This window comes from Sparus aurata, chromosome 22 (genome assembly GCF_900880675.1).
Source record: "Sparus aurata chromosome 22, fSpaAur1.1, whole genome shotgun sequence".
NCBI lineage: Eukaryota > Metazoa > Chordata > Actinopteri > Spariformes > Sparidae > Sparus > Sparus aurata.
This window is the reverse complement of record NC_044208.1, coordinates 27,939,813-27,955,071: the sequence shown is the minus strand read 5'-3', so window position 1 is coordinate 27,955,071 and position 15,259 is coordinate 27,939,813. Positions and strand designations below refer to the sequence as shown.

Here is a 15,259-nt window from a genome sequence, read left to right as displayed (position 1 = left end):
GCTAATGATGTCTCCGAGGAGTAGAATAAACATTTCTGCATATCTGAGTCGACCGTTCCCCCCCCCAACCGCCCTCGCCGGCCCCGTCCTTTAACGTGTAGATGGACGGACCGGGCTTTGATGTGCTCCGGGGTCATGTGTATCTGCAGTTTTCATCACGGTACACAAGCGTGCAGAGTAAATACGCCACGCCCAAAACACTCTGGTGGTGAAGGTCTCTGGGTGAAAGTGAGGGGAAAAGGGAATTTCCTCTTTGAGATTCAAGAGCGGGCGTGGACTGAAATATTTCGCTGCGTCTGTGCAACATGGATGTTGGAAAATAAGAGCAGTGTTTGAAGCTAGAAAGGTGGCAGACCCTGCCACCTTTCTAGCTTCAAACACTGCTCTTATTTTCCAACATCCATGCTGGATTCCCACATATAAACCAAGTATACTTTCTGCAATTCCACGTTCCGACTCTCGCTCACTCGTTTTGCTTGACAACACCGAGACAATATCAAATTAACACGCTGCATAGTGGCTCGAGCAAACTCCCCCTATATAACCGCCGCTCGCCCATTTAAGTGTCTTGTCATTTTATCCTCCGTCCGTCCACCCGCCTGAATAAGAGACATTCCATAATGCAGCGACCGGGGGAGGAGAACTGAGCGCGCTACTGCGAAAAACATGTCCATCAAGGAGGGGGAAATAAAAATAGGCTGTTTCCCTTCTAAATTCACTCAATCAATAATTCATGCCGCGCACAGAAGCTTGATTTATGAAGGAATTAAATGTTGTGGACTGGGCCTAGCAACAGCCGTCCATCTTGGCGACGTGGCAGCCCAAATTAAACATGAAAGGCAAACACTGGGAACAACCAAATCATCTCGGCGGAGAGAGCCGACGGACGAGAGGACTTCCACGGGCGAGCGAACCGGACCGCTGATTTCGAGCGACGGCCGCGTAATTTGTCCGGGAAATTTTTCTCGACTTATATGCAGGACGCGGGTCACCGAAGGCCAAAAGGCGACATTAATACAGTTTGGCAAGCGAAGGCGGAGATGAAAGGCAAACGTGCACCTGCTGACCTGCTGAGGGATCTCGCGACTCCCCGCCTGCCCCTCCGACCCCGACCGTGGCTATAAACCAAACGTGGACGACGCAGGAAAACATGACAGTTTTACCATCGCTCAGTCAAAACTGAAATCTGAATCCTCCTCGCAGAATCCTCCCAGAAGTCGTATTTTCTCCTCCTGTGGTTGAAAGTAGGCCATACAAACTGTAAAACAATGCTGCGGGTGTTGTAAATATTGGAGGAGGATATAAAGTTTTGGACATATTGAAGTTTCGAGCCTCTGGGGAGGGATCTCCCACGAGAGGGACGACGTCGCTGCTATACGCTCCGTCAACTTCCATGTCACAGTGTTGACTCGCACCTTGGAACGATGACACAACAAGTTGGTTTTTCCCACTTTTTCAACATGCACACAAAATTTGGACTGTCAATTCTTCTCTCTTGAAAACATTCAACATTTGGAAGGAAATATTTCATTGTTAAGTGTCTGTTTCACTCAGAAAGTGGAAACTAGCAAGCTAACGGAAGCCACCTTTAGTTAGTCTGTATTTTAAACTAGAGTTTGACGCCAGAAATGGGCTGAGGGTGTCTGTGTTGGAAGCCAGTTGTTCGTTTATTAGTTAGCTACTGTCGCTATCTGTTAGCGGAGCATTTGGACGAGGCACTCGAAACCGAGTCCTTCATGAAGAGATCCACAGTTCAGCAGCTTTAAACAAACCATCCACAGCCGAGAGGGGAACGGGGAAGGTTTCATTTCTGTCACCTGGCGCCCCTTTTTTAATCTAGCGAGTGCTTGTGTTTAAATATCCTCAGGTGAAGGCTAAAACCTCTATTAGCATACGTTAGTGTTTGTGTGAGCAGCAGGAGCACGGTGCTCTGAGATCCGACCCGGAGAACTCGAAGTCAGACGTGTCTACTCGAGGAGGGGTGTGGGCAGAGCTGCTGAATCAGTATTAGCACGAACCGAGCAACGTAGTCGGATGAAATTACTTTGGCTGCGTCTAAATGCTTCAAATCACCGGGAGAAGAGGGGACGAGGGGGGGGGGGGGGGGGGAAGTGAAGACGAGCCTGTGCTTTCCACTCGGGGCTAATTATCCAGCTGTAATTAAACAAAAAAAAAACACACCACCATTCCGAAAATAAGTGGGGCGAGTGGTCCTTAAAGAATCTCAACGCAGGCCTGCAAATATTCCAACAAAACTGGAGCTAATGAGGCCCTGCAGGGACCCTGTGTGGCCCCCCGGGGACCCCCTCACACGGTCGGAACCGTAGGAGCAGTAAAGGTCTGCGGCCTGGTTCTGTTGACTGTCTGACTTCAAGGACCCATTCCTTGGATTTTTGGTGTGTGTGATTAAAATGCAAATGAGAGATCAGACATGGTGGGCAGGCCGGGCGCACAGAGCATGTAGGAATGAAGTGTGCAGAGAGACAAAGTATTTTCTGCAGTGTGCGGGCAGCGGGGAGGATCTGTGGCTTAAAGCCATCACGGAGCTGCTGGAGGAGATGCATTCTTTATTCTGAGGAGGGGAGGAGGGACAGAGGGAGGGAGAGAGAGAGAGAGAGAGAGAGAGAGAGAGAGAGGGAGAGAGGTGAGCAGAGCACACACGTCGCACTATCAACTGATTCCATCTAAGAAAACAACTCGCAGGGAGTCCGGCTCTGAGCTGCGTTCACGCACACTGAAGGCAAGTTTTGAGCTCCCTCCGGTAAAAAAACAACCAGAGCGCACCGGACGGACGCAGCTGGCCGTCATGGCCCGAGGCGGATCAGGCGGCGGACACTTCGGCGAGTGCGTCCTCACCGTTCGGCCAGAGTGTGGAAGAGGAAGCGGGCTCTGCTCTCACCCTGCCGCCGGTTTCTTCGGTCCTCATGCGCCGCAGACGGTGCTGAGTTAAAGCGGAGGAGCTCCGGGAGCTGGAAACACCAAAAAAAAGAAAAGGAGACAAAAAAAAAAAAAAAAAAAGGAAAAGTGGTGGACAGCGGTGCGGACGGACGCGCAGAGAAAGGGGGAACCCATGCAGGGAAATATGCTGTTCCGTAGACTCACCGGGTTCACGCTGCTGTTCGGAACCGACTCGCGCCAGCTGCTTTGCCGAACGGACCTTTACGCACGGGCTTCTTCCAGCAGGACCGCATGAAGGACGGAGGCTCGGAGGAAAAAAAGGGGGAAAAGTTGAACGCGGTCGCGGGTGTGTAACGGATGAAGGCTCGCTGAAGGTACAGTGGCTGCTTCTTTCTAACGCAGGACGGAGTTAGAGGGGGAGAAATCTCAGGCCTGAGCTGAATACCAAGCGGCTACTTTCCCCCAAATTATGTATGAGGCGATCTCCTCCGAGCAGATCCACAAACACGGGGGGACGTTTTCACCTCGAAACTCAGAGCTCACAGCATCCTGCGAGCCGAGACAGTCTCACACCGGCGTTAATCCGTCGCCTGACTTTCCCCTTTTTTAAAAAAAAAAAGATTAATTCAATAAAAAACCAGGTTGGTTAATTTATCTGTAGGTTAATGAGATGTTGGAGATTACTGCGCCGCAGAGCGCACAGCTCCACATTCCTCAGCCCGGAGAGAGGCAGACTTTTCTTTTTTTTTTCTCTCCTTCTACTTATTATTTGGGGTGGGGGGCTTCTTCTCCTTCTTCTTCTTCTTCACTCTCAATGCTCTGCACGCTCTTCATCCCCTCCTCCTTTGAAATAATTCATCCAGATGAACAGCGCTCACTGGGCAGTGTGTTTGAAGTCTACCTGATCCGCCTCTCACCGCCTCTTAAATACCCCCTCTATCCATTTTAAACTTTTTAATTGAGTTTTTTTTTTCTTTCTTTCTTTCTTTCTTTCTTTCTTTCCCCTCTCTGTCGCTAAATCCAGTTTCTAATCGGATTGTGGTCCTGGCCACATATCACAGCGTTCATCTTGTGCTCCGTCGGCTGGAAATTAAATTTAAAAAAAGAAAAAAAGAGAGAGAGAGAGACAGAGGGGGGGAAGGAAAAAAAGAGAGAGAGAGAGAAAGTCTTTCTATCAGTTTGCCTCCTTCATCTGCCCACGACCACCATTCACCACCTCATCAACTTGACGTCATCCCTCTCTTTTATTCTAAGGTTATCATTTGGAGCTTCTCGGTGACATTTTATTTACGCAGCTATAATAATCTTGATGCTGCTGCCTTCTGCTGTTGACTCTGCTGCTGTGGCAGCAACATTTTATCGCCTCATGTGGTTGCTCATACTCTCCCCCCCTCCACCACCTCCTCCTCCTCCTCCTCAAGCTTATTTGATTAAATTTAGCTCTTTCAATTTAGAGAAGTAGATCACAGATGTGTGTCAGAGGATTGTGTCTCCATCTCTGCCACAAAGAGCCCCGATGCTCCATGGAGTCGACACACAGGCGGCAGGAGCAGGAAGGCAAATAAAACTGAGGGATTATTTTAATTGCTGTTTTTTTATTTACTTCGCTGTTTAATTCGATGCCACGGCTGCCAGGCATGACTAAAAAAAAAATCAAAATTTAGCAGGAAGTGTGATTATTTCCCCGTGGCTGCTCCTCGTCCCCTGCAGGACACCTTTAATCCACGCTCACGGCCGTTTTTCTGTGTTTAACATTCAGCCCGTCGTTCCCGTCGTTGTGTGTCATCCAGCAGAGACTCGGTGCGAAATTCTTCGGTTAAGATGAAAGCTGCCGATGACAACACGTATCTTTCAATCATGTGAGAGAGGAGAGGAGGAGGGAGGAGGAGGGGGAGGAGGGGGGTGAAAATGTTTGATGGCTCATAAAACTTAGAATAATGGATGTGGGGGGTTCTACTGTAATCCAATGGCCTTGTGCTTTACTACAAGGCTCTCCACGTTGAAAAATAGCCTGTATCGATCATTTATCGCAGGTGGAGGGACTAAATTATTTTCCAATCCCATTTCGTTTGACAGCTCCGTGCATGTCACTCCCGGCGAGAGGAGGAGCTGATATGCGGGGTTTTTATTCCTCGACTGCCTCTCCTTTTGTTTTCTAATTCCACTCTTTCACGGCCTTTAAATCTCGGCGTGGCGGTGCTGCTGCTGCTGCTGCTGCTCGGGCCTGCACCTAATAACGAGCACCTCCTCAGGCCGGCGGCAGAAACAATCGCCTGTGTTTACAGTAAGCACTCGTGTGTTTACCTCCGACCACGGCGTCTGCTCCACAGACACACAGACAGAAAAGACGGTTGTAACTTATTTTCTCTTCCGTATTTTTTTTGTTTTTCTCCCTTGAAAATATTCTCTGCACTCGTGTCGCCGCACACAGAAGGGATGTCTTTATTAGCCTTATCTCCTCTCAGCCGGTTTTCCATTAAGCAGAATTGACGTTTTTGCTCGGAACCTCTGCGAGTCCATGAGAGTGTGTCCTTGCAGTCCTTCTATTCCCTCCTTTGATAGAGCGGATGGGGATAAAAGCCTTCTTTATGTCTGTGAAACCGGATGTGCAGGGCTGTTCTGAATATTTATCAGATGGTTTGACTCTTTCTTTTTTTGTGTTTTTTTTGTAATAGCCAGCGTATAATTTGACATGAGCAGAGAACGATATGTTTGGTGACACTGTCTCTCTGTTTGAGAGAGAGAGAGAGCGAGAGAGGGAACGACAGTTGGTGTGTGTGTGTGTGTTTGTATTTCAAACAGAGAGACGGAGGAAGAGAGGCCTCTTTTTTCCGAGAACAGGCCACCCCTAAATATACTAATCCGCCGTTTCTTTGTTTTCCCACAGGTCTCTGGATCCAAATGTCACCCCCCTTGGACTCTGCCCCAGCCGGGGACCAGCAGTGTGTGACGGACAGGCAAGTGGAGCCTGCGGTGGCTCTCGACTGCGTGTCTTCAAATTGGCCCTGGCTGAGCTCTGCATGGAGCTACGAGTGAAGAGTCCTGCTATGGTCTGATGTCTCAGCATGGATGGAGTCAGTCAGAGGACCGGCCACCACTAATGAGGCCATCGCTCTTCAGCTGAGGACTAGCATTTACAGGATTACTCCCACGGTTTCCTGCTCGTTTGCAGCTAACTGCATCGTTACCGAACTCTCCTAGGTGGACCTTTCGTGGGTCTGTTTTTTTTTTTTTTTTTGGGTGGATATATACGTCATTGCCTTTCTCATTTTTGTATTTGTTTTATTCCCTTTTTTTTTCTTTTATCGGCTTCCGTTTTCCTGTTTTGTTTTTCCACTATGGAGTTTCTTGCCGGACCCTGGAATAAAGATTGGGCTTCATTCCTGCAATTTTGGTTGACTGTCATCCTAAGCCTCCAAATGCAATTCAGCCCGGGTGCCTCTTGCCCGGAGGAGTGTAGATGTGACATCCAGTATGTGTACTGCAATGAACGCAGCCTGACATCAGTGCCTCTGGGGATACAGGAGGGCTTCAAGGTCCTCTTCCTACATAACAACCAGATAAATAATGCTGGCTTCCCTCTGGAACTTCACAATCTGGCTTCCGTCGAGACTGTGTATCTTTACGGCAATCAGCTGGATGAGTTCCCCATCAATCTGCCCAAAAACACCAGGGTCCTGCATCTCCAGGAGAACAATATCCAAACGATCTCCAAGGCGGCTCTGGCTCAGCTGACTCGGCTAGAGGAGCTGCACCTTGATGATAACTCCATCTCCACAGTGGGGGTGGAGGAGGGAGCCTTTAGGGAGGCGGTAAGCCTTAAACTCCTCTTCCTCACCAAGAACCACTTAAGCAGCGTTCCCATTGGCCTTCCCGAGGACTTAAAAGAGCTGCGGTTGGATGAGAATCGCATTGCTGTCATTGCAGAGGAGGCCTTTCAGAATGTGACACGCCTGCAGCGCCTCTTGCTGGACGGGAACCTGCTGACGGATGAGGGCATTGCACCAGGGACCTTCCAGGACCTGGTCAACCTCCGTGAGCTGGCCCTGGCCCGCAATTCACTCACCTTCCCCCCTCCCCTCCTGCCCAGCCAGTCACTGGTCAAACTCAGCCTGCAGGAGAACCAGATCGACAACATCCCCGTGGCGGCCTTCGCTGCTCTAAATAGGCTGGAAAAACTGGATATCTCCAGCAACCAGCTGCAGAGTCTCACACAGGGTGTGTTCGATGGCCTGTCGAGCCTAAGGCATCTCATGGTGCGAAATAACCCCTGGCGTTGTGACTGTGCTGTGAAGTGGGTGGTGGTGTGGCTCAAATCTTTGCCTTCCGCTATCAATGCCCGAGGCTTTGTGTGCCTGAGTCCAGACAAGGTGCGTGGCATGGCAATCAGAGAGCTCACGCTGGATATTATAGAGTGCCCGGTTGATGCTGACCTGCCGCCCTGGCCCACTCTCCGCTCCACACCGCCTCCCCCTCCCACAACCATCCCTATCACCACCATGATCTCCACCCTCATCACCACATCCATCCCTTACTACGTTGACTCACCCTCCCCTCCTTTACCCCCGATCCATAACAACCCTCCCGGTCCTCTCCCTCCTTACGAGGACCCCCTTCAGATCTCCTTCCACGTGGTCAACTCCACGAACATCGAGGTGAGCTGGGCTTCCTATTTCACCGTCACAGCCTACAAGGTCACTTGGGTCAAAAGGGGCCAAAGCCAAATAAACGAAGGAATGCGGGAGAGGACGGTGAGCGGGGACCGGCGGCATATAAGCCTCACTAACCTGGAGCCCCGGTCTGTGTATCGGATCTGCGTGCATGTGCTGGACACCCTTAACTCCTACAGGCCCGGAGAGGATACTATATGCTCCGAGGCCAGGACCAAGCCGGCCGCGTCTCCCAAGACTCCTGGTAAAGAGCAAGCTCCTCAGGAGAGCATGAACTCCACGCTGCTAATGGCTGGGATCATTGGCGGGGCGGTGCTTATCATCCTGGTGCTGCTGCTCAGCCTGTTCTGCTGGCACATGCACAGGAAGAGCCGGTCATCTTCGACCAAGTGGAAATACAACCGGGGCAGGAGAAAAGACGACTACTGCGAGGCTGGAACCAAGAAGGATAACTCCATTCTGGAGATGACTGAGACCAGTTTCCAGATAGTGGCGCTGAACAATGAGCAGCTGCTCAAGGGAGATTTCCGCATTCAGCCCATCTACACGCCCAACGGGGGCATTGGATTTAGAGACTGTCACCTCAGTAACAACAGCATAGCCTACTGCAAGAGCAGCAACGTGCCCAGTACAGAGTTCTGCCACACGTGATGCAGCGGCAACCAGTACAGAGGCATCCACACGCATACACACACACACACACACACACACACACACACACACACACACACACACCAGAAACACTTAACAACACATGCATAAATACACACACATATACACCATTTGTGTAGACGACAAAAAACTTAAAAATTCTAGTCAAATATAACTGTACTATATATATTTCCAAGTTCTGTCTACGATGTAATTTATACTGTGGATAATAATGTGGGATTCTCTGCTATCTTTTTTATCCTTAGAAAAGAGATAAAGTGTTTCTTTTTTTATAACCAGCAGGGTTTTGAAAGTTGTTTTAAATGGTCAGTACTGTACATGAACATGGATTTGTACAATCACGGCACCCTGGGTGTAGCTTCTGACGAAAAAGCTGTCAGCCTTGGAAATGTAAAGGGCGCTTAGAGGGCTGGGGTTCTTTGCTAACCACAGAAGCAAAAAATATGGCCTTTTTTTTTTGTTTCTTTTGCGCTTTGATACACTGCAAACCCTCCCCGGTACAACAGAACAGTAGTAAAGACAACACAGCACAGGGGAAATCCAAACACTGCTGATTAGATCGCTGTGGAAATGTAGCGCTGGTTCACTGGTGGCATGTTGTAAAAAAAAAAGGAATTGAAGTGCACTTTCTTGTTAATGGAAGCGAGGCAGGAAATGAGCAGAGGTGGTGATCACATGTAAGGGATTGCGAATGGTCGTGTTGGGGAATGTCATCAATACTGTGGGAAAAAAAAAAAAAAAAAAGCCCCCGGACTGAGATTTCCCAAAAGTGCCTTAACGCTAAAAGCATCTTTGTTCCGTCGGTGGTGGAACAAAGGTGGGCTTAGTCACGAGACACTTTTTTTGGGGGAGGATGTGGCGTTTTCAGCACATTTGTATTTTTTTCTTTTTAGTGAGGACCTTCAATTATTAACACGAGTTTAAAAAGGCAACAAAGGATTATTGTCTCTAATGAGGTGCGTGGATGTGCTGAGACTTGCAGATCCTTTTGGAAAAGAAAAAAAAAAAGGAAAGAAATCCCCCTCATTTGTTCTGCTTCTTCTTTTTTTTTTTTATTAACCCTGTTTTGGCGAGTGAGGCCACAAGGGGGCAGTTTCCCTCAGCGTCGTGTGTGGGACGGAGGAACAAGAGGGCAAGACAGACGGAGTGAAAGAAAGAAAGAAAGAAAGAAAGAATGGGAAAAAAAAGCTGCAAAGACCACTTTACCCTCACCGTTCCCCCTGGAGTCCATTACCCAGACGCCATTACTCATGCTCAAACGGCGTTGTTTAGAGTATTATTGCTCATCGAGCTACTTAATGATGTGGAATCATTTAAAACTAACAGTGTTTTCTGTGTTTGGCGGTTAAATGATATGGATTTTCACCACTGTGGTCTCTCATGATAGGGGTGGGGGGTTTCTCTTCTTCGGCCCTATGTGTATGCATGTGTGTGTGATGAGTTTTGACAAACACACACACACACACACAACGCTCATTATACACCCACTTATTTCAACCTCGTCCAGGCGTTCATTAGGCGTTTTGATAAATTAGGAAATTACGACAATGAGATGGCGCCGCGCCCCGTGGTCCTCACAGTGCGCGGTTGTGACCGAGCAGCTCATCTAACATCTCATCACTCATCCCTTTGTGTACGTTTACGAGACCGTCTACTTCATTTATGGCTCCGTTCACCTGGACAATGCACCTGCTCGCCTCATAACGTCGGCCTCTTCGATTGGCGGCTCTCACCCTGTCTGCTCGCCATTTTCTGTCTCCCCGGTCTCTGATCCCTGCATGGGCTCAATTAAAGCAGTTTTTCCTGCCCTTCAGCTTTACTGGGCTGGTGGTGGCAGCTCTTTGCATGTGAGGTGCCAGTGAGAGGTCTTCATTATGCACTTCTTAAGAAGACTTTATTTGATTTGACAAGATTTTATTTGGAGGGGCCAAGCTTAGAGAATTCCCACCGCCGACCCCTGCTCCCCTTTCACCTCCCTCCCCCTCCTCGCCTCATAATCCTCGACCAAAAAAGGGAGAAAAATATGTAGACTTTATTTTCACTTGGCTGCGTGGAGCTCACGCTGGGAGGGAGCGAGAGTGTGTTAACTCTTTGTGAGGCGCACAGATACGGCCGCTCGAACACACACGCGGTAGAAAAGGATCGACACAATCCAGGCCGAACGTTTAAAGTCAAACGATTTTAAGGCCTTGTGCCTGAGATGTTCCACAGGGTCGAGATTATCTCTGTTTGGATTCACCTCCGCAGTCGGAATATCTCAGAGTAGCTGCACTTACTGAAATTCCAGCAATAGCTCAGATCACAATCACATGGGGCCTCTTTGTTGGAGTTTCATTGAACGCTACTTCAAAAGACAAAATCTCTATTATCTAGAAAACATTTAAAGAAATCTTTGAACTTGTTTTGGGGGGGGGAGATACGCTCGTTTGCTTTCTTGACGAGAGGAAAGATGAGAAGTTCGGTTCCACAGCCGACCTCTTGAAAGGGGCTCTGTTGAACTTCTGTGTCGCGCTAGAAGCCAGTTAGCGGACCCCATTTCTAAATTAACGATGGCTACTTTTGCGGAGAGAGGCGCTTAGACGAAGCACTTGAGAACCTGCAGGTCACATCGTTTGGACTCAATTTAACATCTGAGCCTGGCTATCTATTTTCATCCTGCTTCCTTATCTGTATGCTAAGTAAAGCTAACTGCTGCCTGTAGTTTAATATTTTTCAAACACATTCATGAGAGGGTGGGTTTAATCTTCACAGCTAACTCTTTGCAAAGTGTGAATAAGCGAATTCCTTTACAGATGCAACATGTTTGAATTAGCCACCTGTCAAATTCACACTCCAACAGCTAGGGGGCAACACATCACCAGTGTAATCGCTAACTGCTGCTAGCTGTAGCCGACGTTAGCTAGTAAGGTCAGTTAACTGTGTAGCTAGCAGTCGTATTAGCCGCACCAGGAGCTCTGAGGAGTGTTGGCGTTGTTTGATATCAGACTATCACCTCTCGAGGTACAAACTAGCCAAGGATTAGCTGATTAGCTTGCTAAGCTATAACGCAGCGCATCGTCGTCTTTGACTAAATGTCAGAACTGTTATTACTTCACATTCTGTTGATGGTTTAAGTTCATTTTTAAATGTTTTGAAACCAAACTTCTTACATATTGCACCTTCATGTGGAAGATTATGTAAAATACATTTTTACGTTGCAACAAAAATCAATGACAAATATATTTATCTAAGCAAAAATAAGATTTTAAGACTCAGTAACTCAAAAAGGATATTTTTTTTCATGTCGGGCTGATAATTATAAAGATCTTCTGTGGTTATCAAAGCATCTCCACTTTTTATTTTAACCTTTTTCTACTAATATCCACAGCGGACCATGAGACACTTGAACATTTACATCCGATGTTGTCTAGACTATTGTTTGTTAAAGAGGAAAAGCCCTATTTTAAGTCGTGTGCTGATCAAACAAAAGTGGGGGGGGGGAGTTCAAACTATTGCAACATATAGTATCTCTTCCGTCTGTGAATGTGTAACGGAGACAGATATTTGCCTTACCTTTTATGCAGGACTGAATGATAAGCAGGAGAGGGGGAGTTAAGTGGGAGGAAGGAAAGGAGAGAAAGAAAAAAAGAAGAGACGGCGACGAGAAAGCTGAACAGAAAGCACATTTTTCTCCAAACGGATTGCAGCCGCGGCGGCAACAATAACAGTATTAACAGGAAGGACAACACTTAGCGTGGCGCACGGTAGCTAACGAGAGACTGCTCGTCTGTAGTGCCAGATCTAAAGAGGCGCATGGTTAATGATCCAAGCAGGCGAGGAAGGCGCTTTAGTGGTTGTTTTGCAGCGTGTATTACTCTTAATTTCCTGCGCGCTGTGACCAATGGAGTCACAAAAGACGTGCCGCAGACTCCGAGCAGTGGATTATTACTGTTTCAGGGTGCAGAGAAGTAATTTCCCCCTTAAATCTAATTGAATGACGTCTGAAATAATTCATCACCGAGAGGTCGATTCAGACGAAAAACAGGCGTGGCTGAACCAGAATAATGTTTGGAATCATCTTTTTTTCTTCCTGTAGGCAAAAAAAACCTTCACTGCAAATATCTATTAGCCAGTCGACATTCAATCAAGGATTTTTGCATGAACTGTATTTAGCTTCATAGCCCCATCATTTTTAATTTTTTTTTTGTCATGTCGGGTTTTCAAGTATTTTTTTTTTTTTCAAGCAATCACCCAGCGGTGGTTGAGGTACAGCTTGAGCAACCGCACAGAAAAAGGTTCTCACGTGGTTTTTAGAGAGAAAGAGAAGAAGAAGGCTGGAAATTCACAGTTGCATGTAAAACGGCTACGTTGGAATACTTCGCCATCCCGGCTTCTCATCGAGACACTGCTGTGCTCCGTTAGCCACCCACACCAAGTTTTTTCTTAGGAACCAAAGTTTAAAATTTCTGTTCTCATGATGAAATATTGATGTTGTTCCATGTATGTGCCTTGAGGTTGAACTTACAATGTAAAGTCCTTGAAACCTTTAAATGTTTTTGCACAAACTGTAAATACTTCAGTGAAGCTTTTTGAAAATAAAAGAGCCATTGGATTTGAGCGATCACTCCCTTTTTTATTTTAGAAAAAATGAAAAAGTTCCATGTTCTGCTGCGATCCTGTATTCTTTGTCTCCTGCACGTTTTGAGTTTTGTGTGCTGGCATAATTTATCTGTGGGGAGAGTTTGTACAGAAACACGGGCCTTGGCTGAATCTATTCTGGGTCAGACACTAGTAATTCTGGGTCAAAGATTTGTGCTGTACACACCGAGCCAAGTTATCCTCTTATTTCTATACGGGAAGCTTGAGACATCTTAGCGTAACCACCGCAGCTTAGCGTTCAGCGGGGGAAAATCCAGGATACTCTCTCATTCTACTTGTATGGCACAACTAAATCCCAGAATGGGCTGTTTTTTTTTCCCCCGAATCTCCGTCTTCCGCAAGAGTCCAACTTTTCTTTTTTTTCCCCTCCCCGTGACCACATCCCAGTGTCGCCTTTGTAACCTCCAGAAAACCCACATTAGCCCAATCTTAATTCGCTGTGACAATTAACCACATGAATTCAGCTGAAACACACGAGGGTGTGCCACTCTGGTATTTTTTCGAGGCGGGAAAGTGGTATTTTTCTCAAAATCCCCAAATGTCAGAATGTGATTTGTTATTGTAGAATCACGGGCTTTTTGAGGGATGAAGAGAACTGAGGCTTTGGCACTAAAATCATCTACTTTGCTATTTTCTCTCCCTCCTCCTTGTGTGTTGTGTAATGAGTGACCATAAAATATTCAGAGACCTCTTTTTGCATCCATCAGGATTCAGTTGGACGCCCGTGAGAAAGTTTGTGCACAAGATTCTTCATGAATTTTTTTAGGAACTGCTGCCCAGTTTCAAACAACAGATCAATCCAGTGAGGTTGCACAAGTTAAACTTAAAGGATAAGTGCAACTAAAGATGAAAATTAAGTTATTATACTCATCTTCCCATGTCGATGGAAAGTCAGGTGACATTTCCACATTTCTGGAGCTTCACAGCAAAACGACGCAGCTGAATTCTCCTAAACAAACTTAAAAAAACTGAAGAAAACAAAAAAATGTTCTCCAGACGGACACAGGAAGCCCTGTGACCTGTCATCTACAGCTGAAGTCTTCAGTTTAGCCGCTAAGCTAAAAGCGTTAGCATGCACGTCGTCTGAAGCGGGTGCTAGAGCTCGGCCAGCTGCTGAGGATGTGAATATTGTCTTTGCAAATGAACACAGGATCTCAGGGCTGGACGAGCTGCATGAAGCCATTTTGTTTTTATTATTTTTTCATAGTTTTTCTTGCGTTTTAAAACAAGTCCCCATCTACTTCAGCTGTTTGGGAGGATGATGTAACACTGTTTTGCTGTGAAGCTCCTGGAATGTTTTGTGGACTCCGTCAGCTCTCTGTGGACATGCGAGTGAATAGATAATGACTGAATTTTCATGTTTTTTGGGTGAACTCACCCTTTAAAAATATTTCTTATCTACTACAGACTTAATTAATGTGAAAATCAGCTGCTAAAACACATCTGCAAAGGCACTAATTTAGCTTTGTTGACTGGAATTATCTGTAGCATCACCGACAGACGACAGTTCATGGCGGCAGTAATGGAGGTGTGACGTGTGTTTTATTTAAAAGTGCTCACACAGGTGTCACCATGTCCTGTATTCTCATATCCTCTCTCACTCTTCACTGCACTCTGCCCGGCCCGGTCACAACATTTATCTGCGTCCAGAGTTGCTTTAATGTTTTGTTAAGATCTTGTATTGATGACGGAAGAGTCGGGCCGCTGCGTAAAGTGTTCTCTGGAACATCCCAAAGGTTCTCAACTCTGTCTCAATCCTCTGAATAGTTACGTTGTCATCTTGGAATATGCCCGTGCCATCAGGGAAGAAAAAACATTCATTCAGTATGTTCAGGTGGTCAGCTGGCCTCATTTTTTGTGCACATGATGTTGCTGAAACTCAACCTGACCAACTGAATCAACCTCAGATCATAGCGCTGCCCACAGGCTGGTACAACAGGGTGAATCTGGACTCATCAGACCACGTGACCTTTCTCCATTCCTCCAGAGTCCAATCTTTACGCTCTCGAGCAAACGGAAGCCTTTTTTTTCCGATTAGCCTCTCTGATAAGTGGTTTTCTTAAGGCTACACAGCTGTTTAGTCCCAATCCCTTGAGTCCTCCTCGCATTGTGTGTGGAAAAATGCTCTCACTCTCACGATTAAACACAGCCGCGGTTCTACTGTTTTACGATTAGATTTCACCAAACGTTTAAGTCATCTCCGATCGCGATCATTCAAAGAATGTTTCCGACCACATCTCCTCTATTTGACCCTTCTGAAACATCTTCTCTGCGACCACAGGATGTGTCTTCAGACGTGGTTGTTGCAGAAATGAGAAGCTCCTCGCTGCATCAAGTCAGGGTTTAAAAACGTGTTTCCAGCTGAAACATATTAATAACTG

At 46.9% G+C, this 15,259-nt stretch overlaps 1 protein-coding gene across 2 annotated transcripts in view; it reads left to right on the top strand.

Annotated features, from left to right (window-relative positions):
- flrt2 (fibronectin leucine rich transmembrane protein 2) overlaps nt 1-12,836 on the top strand; it is a 47,242-nt gene extending 34,406 nt beyond the window's left edge. Inside the window, exons 1-2 of one of the 2 annotated variants that reach the window (XM_030405692.1) lie at nt 2,462-3,272; nt 5,786-12,836. In XM_030405692.1, the coding sequence (XP_030261552.1) occupies nt 6,237-8,219 (1,983 nt within the window). In that variant the 5' untranslated portion in view covers nt 2,462-3,272; nt 5,786-6,236 and the 3' untranslated portion in view covers nt 8,220-12,836. Of the gene's footprint in view, nt 1-2,461; nt 3,273-5,785 lie in introns of those variants that run through there. The other variant, XM_030405693.1, reaches the window with a different exon arrangement.
- The last annotated feature ends 2,423 nt before the right edge of the window (nt 12,837-15,259 follow it).